The 15,205-nt window shown below is 52.8% G+C and overlaps 1 protein-coding gene across 2 annotated transcripts in view; it reads right to left on the reverse strand.

Moving 5' to 3' along the window:
• raraa (retinoic acid receptor, alpha a) overlaps positions 1 to 15,205 on the reverse strand; it is a 96,978-nt gene that overhangs the window by 8,070 nt on the left and 73,703 nt on the right. For both annotated transcript variants that reach the window (XM_029133255.3, XM_029133254.3), the window contains one exon: positions 3,770 to 3,918. In XM_029133255.3, coding sequence (XP_028989088.1) covers positions 3,770 to 3,918 — 149 coding nt within the window. The remainder of the gene's footprint in view (positions 1 to 3,769; positions 3,919 to 15,205) is intronic.

A 15,205-nucleotide genomic window follows, 5' to 3' on the forward strand; every position in this document is an offset into this window, starting at 1 on the left:
GCTCACAACATGAGAACCTGTCCCTCCACTATGACACGCATCCCTCAGTGACACCGCACTGCTCCAATAAAATCAGTGTTGACCTCCGTGGCCTTTTTTGTTTAAACATCCCATGAGTGTCAACAAGATAAAAAGAGGTTAATGCAAATCAGGCAAAGCGGAGTGAGTGCTCCGCATGCAGGGCAGGGGACAAATGGAATACAGGTCAATGTCAGTATTGATGCGACACAGTGGGACACGGGTTATGTTTTGGTGGGTGAGGCCAGCTTGGGGGGAGGGAGGGAGGGAGAGAGGGAGGGAGGCGGGTGAGGAGCAGTTCGGTGTGGCGTGCTAGCTGCCAGGGAGCCCCATCCCTTGCCCGGGGATTAGCTCTGCTAGCAGACAGATGGCCGATGGATCTAAGCCTGCAATTTGTCCTTCCCGGATCACCGGTCGCTCCTCGCGCCCCCGTCCGCCACCGCGGAGGCATCTCAGCGCGCACGTCGTCTTCTGTCTGTCCCAGGTTCTGCCAGGGGCAAGACTGTTTGTATCCATTTGTTGGTGATCACCTAATCTGACCATTGTCCTGACTCCATATCTGCTTCACAGCCTGTTGTCACATTAAATTAACTTTAATTAATCCCATCATTGTCCTAATCCTTCATTTGTCACTTGATATACAGACTAAAATAAACTCTCTCTACAGTGCGACTATCTTGCAACACCAGCAACACAGTGGAAAGAACAAGGCTTATCGCTCGATGTTAATTCTAGTTTCTGAAGCTGAGGGATAAATCTGCGGTCTTTGTGTGCATGGATCATGTCCTCTTTGATCCAGCAGTGCCCTGACCCTGACCCTAGTGTCACCAGGGGATTGACCCACTCCCTCCCAGGTCCATGAGGCTCAGGTGCCCACTCCCATCACATCATGATTGGCTCGTGGGCCCGTCAATCGCTCCCGCCCCCACGCTCTTTCTTTTTTAGAAGTCATTGCTTCCTGTTGGCCTTAAGCCTCTTTTTGTATCACCGCTTAATCCACCCGACAACAACGGTCCTCAGCGGGACCCGCCAGCCGCCCCACAGTGTTCAGAAGGGATGAGGAGATGGAGAGTCGGACGGAAAACACAGGACAATAGCGGCAACACGCACGTCAGGAGCTCGTAAATTCACAGCTGTGTGTGTGATTGTGTGGTATGAGTCCCGGGCATTTAGGGGTGTGAGAGCATTCTTGGCGTGTGTGAGAAAATGCCGTATCGCGAAGAAGGGCGGGTGGAGTCGGAGGCCGGCGAGTTCACAGGGAAGAGGAATCCTCGCTTGTGCGACTTTCACGGTCGCCCCGCGTGCACACGCGTGTATCTGCGCCCCGAGCCCCGCTGCAGCCCACACATCAGTAAGATGGACGCTCGGTAGGAGGCTCGTGCAGCAACGCGGCGGACGGGGGAACCTCCGCGCGAGAAACGGGAGGTTCGGGAGTTTTGGAAGCGCGGCGGCTCTTCCTCCGACTGCGGCGGACGCCTGCTGCGAGCTGCCGTGTCTCAAAGACAAAAACATAAACACGAGGGGGCGGACATGCATATTTAATGTTTAAGTGTTAATATCTGCGGGGGGAAAACGGAGCGCTGCGCCGGCGAGCGTGTGCGGGCGGCAGAACTTCAACAACAAACGAAGGAGCCGTCTCCGAGTAGCAGGGCTCCACATACACCCCCCCCCCCCCCGTTTCGTTTCCTCCACTCCCTGCAGCCCCCAGGAAACGCCTTTGTAGTTCGGCATGCTTCAGCAATGCCGATGCTGCTAACCCTGGACTTACCCCGGTCTCAGATGAGACAGCCATATACATTCGCAAGCCTGTACTCTTGAATTATTGAGCGCGCTACGCCAACTCATCCCCTCTGAAGTCAGAGACACGGAGACGGCATCTCCATTCCTAAAGATTAGCATGGCGGCTGTGGAGTGATGATGAGCTGGGCCCAGTATCCAGGCTGGTTTAGGTCGTTTTACCCACATCACTAATGATCGCTCTCACCGAGAGCGTTATTACTGGAATCAGGGAACGTGTCCGAAACCGATGCCGAGCGTGTCAGCAACTGATGTATGAAGCTATAGGTCGTCACTGTTTGTCTGCTGGCTGGTGAATTAAAGCAGCATCAATATCCCCAGTGAATAATACCATCAAGAAGCTAATTACAGTGACAAATCTCATGCCGTTTCTGTGCCGGCAAACAGAACAGCCCTGTGATCACGAGGTGGAGACGACTAATTACTCAGGCTCACGGCTCATCTATTGTGCGACTGGGCTTATATTTTTAGTTTCTACCTACCAGACCGTCATGTACACAACAAGCCAGACGGGATCACCAGTAAAAATATGAAATGGATGGATTTCTTCTAGGATTTAAATCGGCGCTTAATCCAACAAACCTCTGTATCATTGTGACCACGGCCTCTGCCCGAGGCAAGACAAGGTGTGTTTAACACCGACAGACAGTCATACTTCCAGATTCTCTCGTCAGGAGGTGTCGTTTAACCATATTATTAGATGTACGGCACCATTTAATTGCACGCTGTTGCACAGCTGCGAGACACAGCACAATTCAGGAGCAAGGCACTTTAGAATGCGAGTAGAGCATGCTCCATCTCAGAATGAGAAATCCCAACATGCGGATCTGACCTGACGAGTTAAACATCCATCAGACACTGGTTATGCCACAAACAAACTCTCACGCACAGTAATGTGATCTGTGCAAAAAGCGTCCTCCCTTTGCTCCTCGCTCTCCTGAACTAACCCCCCCTCTTTGTGTATTCTTCGCTCATTCTCCCTTCCACCCCCCCTTCCACTGCTGCACTGACCGTCTTTCTCTGGGTGTCAGTGGGTTCAGCTGTGGCCCCCGTTCCCCATCCTCCTAATCTGCTGCCCTCTCCTCTCTCTGTCTCTTTTTAGCCCCTCATGCCTCCAGGAGCACAGACGACTATCTCGCCTCTGCCATCTCCCTCCCCGCAGCCTCTCTGTTCTTTGTATCGTTTTGCCTGCATTTTTACATTCCCCCTGGGTTCCTGCACTTCTTTACTCCTTCCTGCAGCTTCTGCCTCCTGCCGACCCCCCAACCACTCCTACCCGTGCACATATGGAAACACGGACCACAGTATTGGTTCCCCAGTCAATAAGTCAAAGGGTCTAGCGAGCACCTGTCACCATCAGCACCACCCTGCCTGTCTCCAGCCAACCATTCCCTGCCTCCTTTTGCTGCAGATCTGTTGTCACGGGAAAATGCAGAAAGGATTTTTTTTTAAAACCCACGTAAAAAAAAAAAACACAGCGATGTTGACATAGAAATACAAGTTTTGCACCAGGCTACAACGCACAGCATCAGATAGACAGACCCCCCCTCCCCATCGCCTCTATTCTGCTCTGAGCTTACACAGCTCAGCTCCAAGCCTCTGAGCCTCTGGGAGCAGAGAGATAAAGAGGCCTGTGTGCTCACGCTTGCAGCAGAACATGTATGGAGGCTCACATCTGATATTACACCTGGACATGGACGTATTGATAACACGTCTGCCAAGATGGGTGAGAGGCAAGAATGAACATTCTGTGAAATGCACAACTCATTTGCAACAAAACCCACAAAATGTAAATGATTAAAAAAATATATAAATATTCAAAATGATCATTTTAATTTTCATGGGAACCAGATAGAGTGATGTGAGCGTTTACTGTTCATAGACAGATGCCGGTTACAGGATGGGCCAAGATGGTGCCTGCGTGGCAGATTCGTAGGAAGGCGGGGAATCTCACCTTGCAGCCCTCGCAGGCGCTGACACCATAGTGGTACCCTGAGGACTTGTCCTGGCACACAAAGCAGGGTTTGTAGACGCGGGGCGGCGGCGGAGGCGAGGGCGGGCTTGGCACGATCTCCTCTGAGCTGGTGCTCTGGGTCTCTATCGCTGTGGAGAGGAAAAGAGCAACGGCTTAGTGAACGCTGTCGGATTGAGCAGCGTCACGCAGCGGTGATCAATATCACTGGGACCAACACACACACACACACACACACACACACACACACACACACACACACACACACACACACACACACACACACACACACACACACACACACACACACACGTACTATAACACCATGTATATTATATCAGCCTAGCAGACACCAGCACACTGAGCCCTGTCTTAATCCAAGAAGTCTAATGTGACAAATGTGCTTACGCTGTAAACAAAGTGGTTTGGGATTGTGTGGAAGTAACCTGCTGTTGCCTTTACAACTCTGACCTCGATATCCTATGTGTCACAAAATTTTGCCCTTGAGATAAATAAGAGTAGATCTGGGCCATCATTTATACAGGCGCGTTACTTTGTGTATGTGTGTGTGTTTATCTTCGCAGCCCAAGTAGCTCAAATGAGCATCATCAGCTCAGAGCAGGGATTGGGGGGGGGTGACATGCAGCACGGTGCCTGTGTGTAAATAAGCCTTCTATATTTAACAGAGTGGGCCGGCGCATCGGGCCCGCTGTACAACCGAGAGCCCACGCCGCGTGATGAGCACAGCGGATCTCTGGATCTGGACACGACCTGCGCAAAATTAATCACACAACACGCCGGGTAATATAAACCGAGGGTGAGGTCTCCTCACACACACACACACACACACACACACACACACACACACACACACACACACACACACACACACACCTCAGCCTGTCAATCTGTCAACGTGCCTGTCGCATGGAGGTACACGAGAAGATTACACTCAGATCCACCCAGATATGTTCAAGACCCCCTGACAGATACAGACACCCTACACCCAGACCCAGCCTCTCCGAAGCCTGCCTGTTATCACGGCCATCAGGAAAACACGTCCAAGTGGGTTTCAGGTGACGGGGACAGTTAAGCTAAACGGCCATAAAGCTCACATTGCAGCATCTACAGTGACAGGGATATTAAGACATTTCATTTATGAGGCCCAGACGCCATATGCCACTTTCACACCAGTTTGTGTAAATGGGGCAAGGTGTAAAAACGGGCGGTGATGTGGTGAGATTGATTTGACCGTTAGTATTGAGAGCGAAGGCGTCAATTATGGAAGGAAATGAGGGGAAAAAATAGACGTGGGAGACGATGATGAGCCTCAGAAATGAACAAACAAAAGAGATGAAGCGATAGAGCGGCTGAGGACGAGGAGGAAGGTGAAGTGGCCGCTGCAGTGGATGGAGTGGGAGATGAGACGGGCCGGACGGACGTGTCATCGGCGCCGCTCTCCGCTCATGCCGCTGGGCCGTGCAGTCACCGCGCTCATGTCAACTGAACAAATGAAACCTAAAAAGAACAACCCTTACGTAACGGCGGCATAATTTCTCATTAGCGGGGGGGGGGGAGACGAGCTCCCACCGTTTTCTGTGCTTTGCGCTTGATGTGGACTGATTACAGCCCTCTGTTATTAGTGTGGTCACTGAGCTATTCATCCAAATTAAGGCTGCGCTCATCAGAAATGCATAGGCAAACAGATGTGCCGCCCACACACATACACAAACACAGAAATTGCATTCATGCCTGCATTTACACAGGCTACAGGCTTTCCTACAGCTATTAAAAAGCCTCATTGCCCCCCCCCCACACATACACAGCCCTAATGAGAGCACCCATGGAAATCTGGGACACAAGGACAAGAGTCTGCGAGGGGGCCGGCGACTGTAATTAAATACAATGGCTGGCTTCTGGAGTGTTGTCAAGCCGAGGCACGGAGCAAAACAATGGCAGGCCTGTGGACACAGAGGCTCAGCGGAGAGGACGGAACCACTTAGTCCTTCAGCGGCCCTCACCCAGGCGTTATTCAACAGCAGCCCGCATCCGAACCCCGATCAACACCAGCCGCCTCACGCCGCGCCCGCTGTGCGCCGGGGCTGGAAGGCCTGACTCATGCCTGCCTGGAGAGCTCGCCTCCGCGGCCCCGGAACACGTTAGCGGGAAATCTGCATGTCTGGCAAGGCTGCCGGGCCGGTGCCGCTTCCGAGTCTGTGCAGTCGCCACGGTAACTCCAAACCTACAGCGACAATATCAGATCATAGCCGAGAGAGAGGCAATGTGAAGAGACAATACGCTCCAGATATGCCTGCGACCCGGAAAGTAATGTTAAAATGAAAAAGCAGCGGGGAGTCGCCGATAAGGAACCCACTGTAAAACACAAGCAGACCAGACAGTATGGTCACTGCGATTGTTCGCAGCCAGACACAAGGCTGAATCGGAGCCTACAGCCTGGCATGCTGTCAGACCAGTTCTGAGAGCAGGAACAGACAGCATGAGACGTCAGGTGGAACCAGCCAAAACAAATCTGACACTGCGCAGAGCCGAAACCGCGGAGGTTCATTTGACGGAGCTCCGGTCCAGCCGACCACCGGCTGCTCTCCTGCTTTGCCCTGCTTTAACGAAAGTAACCAATGCATCGGCAGTTCATACAATAATTGACCTCTAAATCTGTACTTCAGATTTTTTATATAACATGTCACTCAAATTCACTCAAAGTCCCCTTAGAATCAAAGCCTTAGTCATATTCACGCACAGGTTCTTCAAACACTCACTGTGTGTATGTGTGAATGCATGTATGGAGTGCCCCGATATCTTAACAGTGTAATGTAGCGCGACGTTCTCCAATTCAGAGTCAAAGCACCGGTAATTTAATTAAGTTCAAGTGGGATTGGTCTGTAATGCGGCTCTTTGCATACAACATGACCTACAAGTGCACTTAGAGCGGAGCCGCGGCCTCACAGCCACATCCTCTATAAGCAATTACAACAGGACTAGACTTAAATGGACAAATATGCACACGACTGAAATGAAATCCATTCAGATGATGAACTGTCCTGAACTGTGTTACTGACATAAGATAGCCTGGCTAACATCAACACTTCAAAAGCATCAAGACACACACACACACACACACACACACACACACACACACACACACACACACACACACACACACACACACACAGCCCACCGGCTATTGCCCAGCCTCCAGACTCTGGGCTGTCTCGGCCCGGTGCTGCTAAGCAGTTCTTGAGGTTCAGCTTTAGGTTAGTCCTCCGAGATTCAATTACCTTCATCTCCACTGGTTGCTGGGGCCCAGCTGTGAAGCATATTAATGAGATTTCACCGTCGTTAGGGGAAGCTAACTACATTAGCAGGCTGGCTGGCTGGTGGTGGGGAGAACAGATGAAATAAGGCATACAGGGATGGACGACACTTGGACAGAGTCTTCCACACAGGATCCTATTCAATCACGGGCTTTTTTGTACCTTTGACCTCTATTCGATTATTTGGACGTGTGCATATGCACACATACACACATGAACATGTGCGAGATACATGGATGAACACAGAGGTCCGTTTGTCTTTGCATGAGACACCAGGCAGACCACCCTGCCACGGGCTGCCGCATCACGGCTGGCTTTGAAGTCTGCTGGTAATAATGATGTGGGATGGCCAGCGGAACCGCCCCGAGGAACGGGTCCGCCTTGCGACACCCCGGGAGTCGCAGGCCACGCAAACAACTGGCAGCGACCTACGAGCCTTCATGCACAGCGAAACAGAGGAAGAGCATCGTTCATGCTCAATGCTGCCAAATATTCAAGTTTTATTTCCTATTTGAGGAATGTGGGGGAGCAGAAACACACACACACACACACACACACACACACACTGGAATGCTTTGTCAGCATTCTTCAATTACTAAAGGGGGAAATGGGCCTATTTCCTTGCTTACAGGGAAATCCTGCCATTCTCTAGCGAAGCGTCATAACAGCTCTCCCCTGAAAATGGATGGAGCTACGTTCCCGCTGATTACCGACAGCAGCGCCGCACACCGGACCCCGCCTGAGCGCGGGGCGGGGTGGGGCGGGACCGCGCGCAAACGGACGCACCGACAGCTGCGAGCCGCGGCGGCCGGGGAGCGTCCGCGCTCGGGCGCGAGCGGCTGTCGGGTCGGCCGAGCGTGACGAATCTGGTGGCAGACGGAGGAAGGAGCGCCGGCAGAGGTTAACAGGGGCAGGAGAGCAATCAGCCACAGCCTCACGCCTCCCACACTCACTGAAACTAACCACCAGCAATGCTGAAATATCTGCTGCAACACAGTGGTTGCTCAGATCCATACGGTTACATTAATTATTACAATCAAGGTGTAAGATGTAGCAACAGAATCATTTCATAATACTCGTAAATACTACTGTAAAAGAAGAAGGGGCAGAGCTCGACCTGATTGCAATATTGTTCTTTGCACTGAATGAAACATCGCTTCCACTTAAGGGTACGTTGTGGTCTGTATTTCAGAGAAATGACAGGCCGCTGTTTCGCAACCATTGCAGATATTCAAATTCTGCCGAGGGAGCAGAAACGGATGTGACAGCTCCAGTTCCTACAAGGACGACGTGGCGCGTTCGAAGGCTACACTGATTTCAAGACCACGTCTTGATGGATCGAGCTCCACGCCGGGGCCCCGTGAAGGGGGTGAGTCGAAGGGCCAAGCGGGGAGGGGGGAGGAGGAACCCCCCCCTCCTCCTCAACACCAGGAAATGACAGGGTTTGGCTTGGGCCAGAAGTGAGGAAACCACCAGGCTGGAATGAGCAGGATAATTTATGGCACCTCGACACGGTGTGAAGGTATAGATGTCAACATATGCCTTATTTTTATCATCATGTGCATCCTACTGGCTGCACGTTGTGTGATCTGCGCCTTGCGTGCGTGTGAACATCAACATGTTCTGGTTTTTATCAACCCGGCGGCCCCCACCGCGTGTTCCCAAGCCCTGCTCCGGGGGCCCGAGATAACTTCCCTCCGCGCGCTGCCCGGCCGCTGAAACAACAACACACCAGGTCTCCCTATCACTACTGCCCCGGCAAATGGAGACAGAACTCATAACATGTGTGGATAAAGTGGAGCACGGGGGAGGGAGGGGCAGCCAGGGACGGAGCAGATGGTGAAGGTGAGGCCCGCGGGGGCTACGCTAGGCGCGCTAACGTCGTTAGCCAGTGGATCTGCTCCGCACTGCGGCCACATGCCGCACGCTCATCGGGTTCAACACGTTTCATGCGACACAATGCAAATTTTTGGGCACGCAGTCTTTTGTTCTGACGAACTGTGCCAAAGTCAAAAAGATTCAACAATAAAAAAAAGAGCTTTTTATTGAAGGAGGGAACCTCGAGTTCCTTGGCAACTGCAGCTCCGGAGGAGTGCGGCGCAACACTATCCAGCAGCTGTCTGAGGCCGCTGACGGACGGGTCTGTGAGCTGGCACTTGCCCCGGGGTGAGTGGAGATGTCTGGCATGAGCTGATGATGTGGGACGGGGTGGTGGGCGGGCACATGGGGGCAAAGGGAAGCTGGTGTCGGCGGAGGATGCCAGGCACAGAGAGATTCTGAACATGCAGATGATGCGTAGAGCGTCTGATGAGACGTGGCCCAGATGCTGCAGAGGACGGGTTGTTTCAGCTGCAGGTTTTGCCCGGGCCCGATTCAGAGCGAGAGGGGAAGGGATCAGAGAGATCCAGGACACACAAGGCAAACATTTCCAAAGCGGGCCCCGAAGAAAAGCTGTGCACGCCGGCATGTTTGCTTCCACACAAAGCGACGGGAGCGAGGAGCGAGAAGGTGCAACCACGGTGTAACCTCCCTTTGTCAACTCACGCAACGCCGCTGGAACAAGTCCCACTTGCCTTTGAAGCCAACATTCAAGAAAAAGGTGTTCGCTGGATTAAAACGGGACAACTCACGTTGGGAACCAGTCCTTCCATATTACTGCTCTGGCGGTCGGCAGAAGCTCAGTGTGTGCTCTGACAACAGGCCTACATGCTTCACACTTTAGTCATCTGGCTGATGCTCATTTCCAGAATCAGCCCATGCTTTCACAAGCAAACTGCTGTAAGGAGTCCAACTGTCAGGGCAAAGTGGTGTCAGATGTCATTGTAGTTGAAGATCTGAGACAGATGTTTAATTAGAGGTGGGTCATATGACATTTCATCCGCACGCTCGGCCTTCATGTTTGCGGGCCGAAGGAGCTTCAAGGAGCTTGTCGAGTGTTTCCTCCTCACTCGCGCTAACACAGAGGTTATCCTCCTATTGATAATCACTAATCCAATGTGACTGGCAGCTTTCAAAGCTCCCCCGTTCCTAAGCGCATATTCAAGAGCGGAGGAAGCAGGTCATGCATATGGAGGCAGAAAGGGAAATTTGCATTAGTGGGCCAAAGTGGAGCTGGAGAGGCCAGGAGGAGGTAGGAGGAAGAAATGGGGAGGGGGGGTGGGGGATCAAGAGCCGAGCGAGAAAGCGAAGAGGCTCATGAGGATCTGGGGAGGAGAAGTGAGGCTCACCGGGGACAGGCTTTGTCATGTTAAACCCGCTCTCTTGACTCGTGTTCTTCCTCCTCCTTCCCTCCTCTGCCGGGGACACAATTGTCAATCACGGGGGGACAGATTACGAGGTTTTGATCCCCTCGGCTTCAGAGCGGGACGTGGCCGCGCTGGGGTCACCGGGGGCGGGAGGGGGTGCGTGTAAACTGGTGCTTTTATCGCCGGGCCGCTTCAGAAATCCAGAAAACCATTACGGTTTGTCACTTCCTCGTCGGCGTGAGTTAGAGGTAACAGTAAAAGCCGCTTGTAATCTACGCCCGTCTTCAAGCCCCGGCAGGCTGACGGGCATTCCTCCACTGTACATAAAACCCCTAATGACAACAGCTACTTACATAAATGAGTTCAAAGTACCAATGTCAGGCTTTCAGCTTGAAAACCTATGATTGCAGACGTAAGTGTAGGTATTTGCAGCAGCGTGCTATTATGCTGTCACTATTTGTTAAAGAGCTCGGCGGTGCCAGGACCCGAGTGGGCTGCCGGGTCAGCACGGGGGTTAAAGTGCTAAAGGCTCCCAAGAGATAGTTAACATATTTAGAATAGTCAGAAACAGAAGAAGCCCATCAATCTGCACGCTGATAAGACACAACCATCAATCTGCAGATTCCTATTAGCAGAGAGTCGAACATGTGGACCGGCTCTGTTTTATTCCAGGTACAGGGGACAAAGTGGTCAGAGATAACTCCGAGGCTCCTCCCACTGGGTCCTGAGGCTAATGCTGTGGCACCTAGAGCAACAATGATAAGATAAGATATCTCTAAGGGTTTAGAACACAGGGCCCAACACAGTAACCTCTTGTCTTAGTTTAGATGCAAATCATGACGGCCTGAACTATGCCGTCCTTTAAATCCTGGCTGGAGAGATCACGCTGCTACGGCAGCACTGAAGCACCCCAGCTCCAGCCAGCCTCCGCTCTCCTGCTCATATCCACTAATGATGACTGATGACACGCATTTGATTCAGCCGTCTGACGCGCCGTGTCAGGGGGCTCCTTAGCAGAAGATTTGGGCAGTGCAGTTGGGGGGGGGGGCACGTGGGCGGGAGGAGGCAGACTCATTTGTCTTTAGTGCCAGCGCAAATAAAAAACTAATGGGAAAAAAGGAAGAAGACGGATAAAAATGCGAGGTGCTCTGGGAGGTAAAGTTAGTTTGATGCTTAGGAATAATGGCTGATGAGAGCAGGCAGAGTCATCGGGGGAGCACAGTGGGATGGTAGCTGCATTTAATGAAGGACATGTTAAGCTTCCTCGGGTTTGGCCAGGGCTTTTCCTCTTCTGTGTGTGTGTGTGTGTGTGTGTGTGTGTGTGTGTGTGTGTGTGTGTGTGTGTGTGTGTGTGTGTGTGCTGTCTGAGCCTCCACAGACACTCATTTCCTGCGTGTATCTCTGACCTTTCACTGTAGCCTGGAGGGAGCCATTTGATCATGACACAGACACACGTCATTTCCCCTGATGTGGCCATCCACCAGTAAGTGGACTGGTTTTAGTGGGGCCGTGTTGACTTTGCCTGTGGTGACCTGCCGTACGCAGTCATTTTTATATCAACGGCCACACGCTGGACTTTTATGCTCGTCACTAGAAGTAGGGAGGTAGTAATGACCCCGCTCACTGCCTAAGCACACATCTGTCCACACATCTGCATAAACCAGTGGGTAACCTGAGCCGAGCCCCCAGGTGAGCCTGGTGTTGATGTCCCTCCTGTCCTCTGTCCCTCTGGGGTCCAGTTAACCTGGCTGGCCCCTGTGCACTGATCTGCCTTGGGACGCGGGCCTCATTATGACCCTCGGGGTGACTGGGTGCTGTTTATTGTGACCCAGTTCCGCTGCAAGTAGGAACGCACGCCTCTCCCAGTTAACTCCGTCCATTAAGCTAAGTGTGGCTCATCAATTATTTAACAGCTTCAAATGTATAATTCAGAGCATAGAGGGGAACTGTCATGAATAGTGTCGCACACACACACACACACACACACACACACACACACACACACACACACACACACACACACACACACACACACACACACACACACACACACACACACACACACACACACACACACAGGTGGAGAAGGAGTGCTGTACTGTACTTTGCATTCAAAGGTGACTTTAATACGTGGGCGGGTTTAGTGTGATGAGAAGGACGCTGCGCCGCTACAACAATAGTCATGTCACTGTGATAAATAAGTAAAGAGGCAGACGTAAGAAAGTGGATGAACAACCCCATCAAATATTTATGAGAAAACAAAAAAAAAGCAGAGAGAGTTACAGGAAGTGTACTGACATGAGGATAACGAGAAGACTGAGGCGCAGATGAAACCGGGACCAAGGACGAGGTGTGAGCGGACGAGGGGCACGTGCATCAAAGAATAAATAAAGTTCCTCCGCCGCTCTAATGCTTCCACTCCTTTCTCCCTTACAGCGCGTGGGTCCTGAGGGAGCCGTTATAAAGCCTCTCCGCTGACGCCTGCTCCACCCCCCCACTCCCTCCCTCCAGCACCCAGGATCAAGGAGCTCTCTGCCTGCCAGGCAGCGGACAAGTCCACATTGAGATCAAACAGGCCCAAGTAGGCCAGCTCAGGGAGAGCCAGCGGTGAGGCTTCCAGCTGAGCAGTGGGAGCAGGTGGGGTTTGGGCCCGTCAAGCTGAGGGAGGCTCCCAGCGGGCTTTAGTGAAGGAGGCGGTGGTGGGCTCCAGTCCTGCTCGCTTCCTTCTCCCATTCCTCCCTCTTCACAGTCAGCTGACCGAGATTCCCATGCATCTCTTCCTGGTGCTGGGGATTAGCGCCGCGGAGGGCTTTAGCGGGCCCATGTGCCGCAGGGGATTTCTTCTCCCGCGAGCTCCAGGGCGCGCGCATGGCTGCGGCAGGACGATTAGGCGTGAGCAGCGCGGGGAAGGCGAGGCCGGGCGGCCAGGTGGGCCGCCAACGCGCCCCGTGTACCCGGGGGGGGGGGGGGGGGGGGGGGCGGGCGCTCGCTGCAGGTGGCGGAGCTGGCCGGTTCCAGCTGCAGCAGGTGCGCGTGTCTAATCGCTGCATTACATCCAATCCATAATTCACACCGGGGAGGGAGGGGAGATTAGCGGTGCCACTCTCGCCTGTAGCCGGGAGGAGCAAATGTGGGCAGCCATGCACACCGCACGCGAGCTTCTAGGTAGCGCCGGGGCTGGCGTCACGCAAGCCTGCCTCCGCGAGAATCGGCCCAGATCGGTGATTTAAGACGACGGAGAAGATGGCGTCGCCTCATTACGACTCAAGCCCTGATACAAGTGAAGGACGGATGAAGAGATTGCAAAGAAAAAGACAAATGCGCTAATGTGCTAAATAGGACAGGGATATAGGTCATTCTGTACCAGACTCCATTTGCCAACACTGGCCTGTTGGCAGCCCCTGGATGCAGGCCAAGTCTCCATCAGTCGCACTGGAGCACTAATAATATCAGTCACCCAGCCAAAGCCTCTACTCCTCTCTGTCTCTCCGGCTGCTGTCTCCTTTCACCCCGATCCTGATTCCTCGCCTCCCTATTCTCTCTCTCGAAGTCTCGTTGCGACTTGTTCAAAAGCAGAAAAGAGCGAAAATCCAGAGGCCAAAACTGACATTAAAGCCCATGAAAAGCCCCAGAGATTATTGTTTGAAAATGCCAGCTCTCCTGGACCCCCCCCCCCCCCACACACACACACCTTTTCCCGTCTCAGTGCCTGAGATCTCTCTCTCTCCCCCGCTCCTGCCTTCCTTCCCTCTCATTTTATTCCAGCGGAGAGGCGCTGACAGCCCAGACACAATAATCCAGCTCTGTTGCGGAGCCGCCAACCACCGTGCGAAAGGTTCCCCGCGTGGGGGCGAGGTGTAACACTGGCACAAAACAGGCCACTGGACAGCTCTGGTCCGGGCCGTTGTCACCTTGTCCATTAGTCGGCAGAGGTGGACGGACACGTGAGTGGACACACCTAAATAATTCAATTACTGAACAAGTCCTCCTCCTCTCTTTCAGGCCAGACATGAAGAGCGTTCCTCACTGCACGGTCAAAAATCCCATGGAATAACAGAATGTGCCCTCCCTGGTCTAAGGGCCACGTGGCTGCATATTTCCCCAGCAGCCCCCCGAAACATCCGGGCTGGCAGGAAGGACTAAAGATGGAGAACAGGTGTTTATGAGCGAGGAGCCCATAAGACCCCACAGGCCGGATCTCAGGGCATTCCTCGTATAAAACAGCAGCGAAGACGGTCGGACGTTTGCTTTTTGCCACTTAATTATAGCGATATCTACCGAGCAGCTGCGTCGCTGTCTCTCAGCTGAGGTGCTTCACTAACAATGGCGCAGATAAGACCCCGCGGGTCACTCCAAAGGTCAAACGTCTCTCCACAGCGGATAGAGGCTGCATTAATGCCAAACAGGCTCCAGCTGTTTCTGTCTCATCTCATTCGCCTCTTTTAACCTACACATGTTCCGAGCTGCCCAGCTAAAGGGCACGTCTTTGTACACACAATGCCGATATCACACAACGGGGTTAAAAGGAAACGAGCAGCCTGTAACCCGACCGTGCACGTGTTTGTCCTGTGCACCACCGGCGCTAGACTCCTTCCAGCCACCTCAGTCTATTCCCTCCAGGTCCCAGGTGGGCCTTTAAGAGTCAAATGTCAGAGGCCAAGCTTTAGCCAGACAAGTAATGAATATGAAATGATGCAGAGGAGCTGTGGGAAAGACACCATAGCGCCTGAATGGGGCTGAGCCAGGATGAGACGGCATCTAGAATGAAAGCGCATAGAAAGAGCTGGTTTTCCCCTCAACGTGCCTCGGAAACACAGGAGCTGCCTCAGGGTCAGCTAGCT

This window comes from Betta splendens, chromosome 19, assembly GCF_900634795.4.
Source record: "Betta splendens chromosome 19, fBetSpl5.4, whole genome shotgun sequence".
NCBI classification, from domain to species: Eukaryota; Metazoa; Chordata; class Actinopteri; order Anabantiformes; family Osphronemidae; genus Betta; species Betta splendens.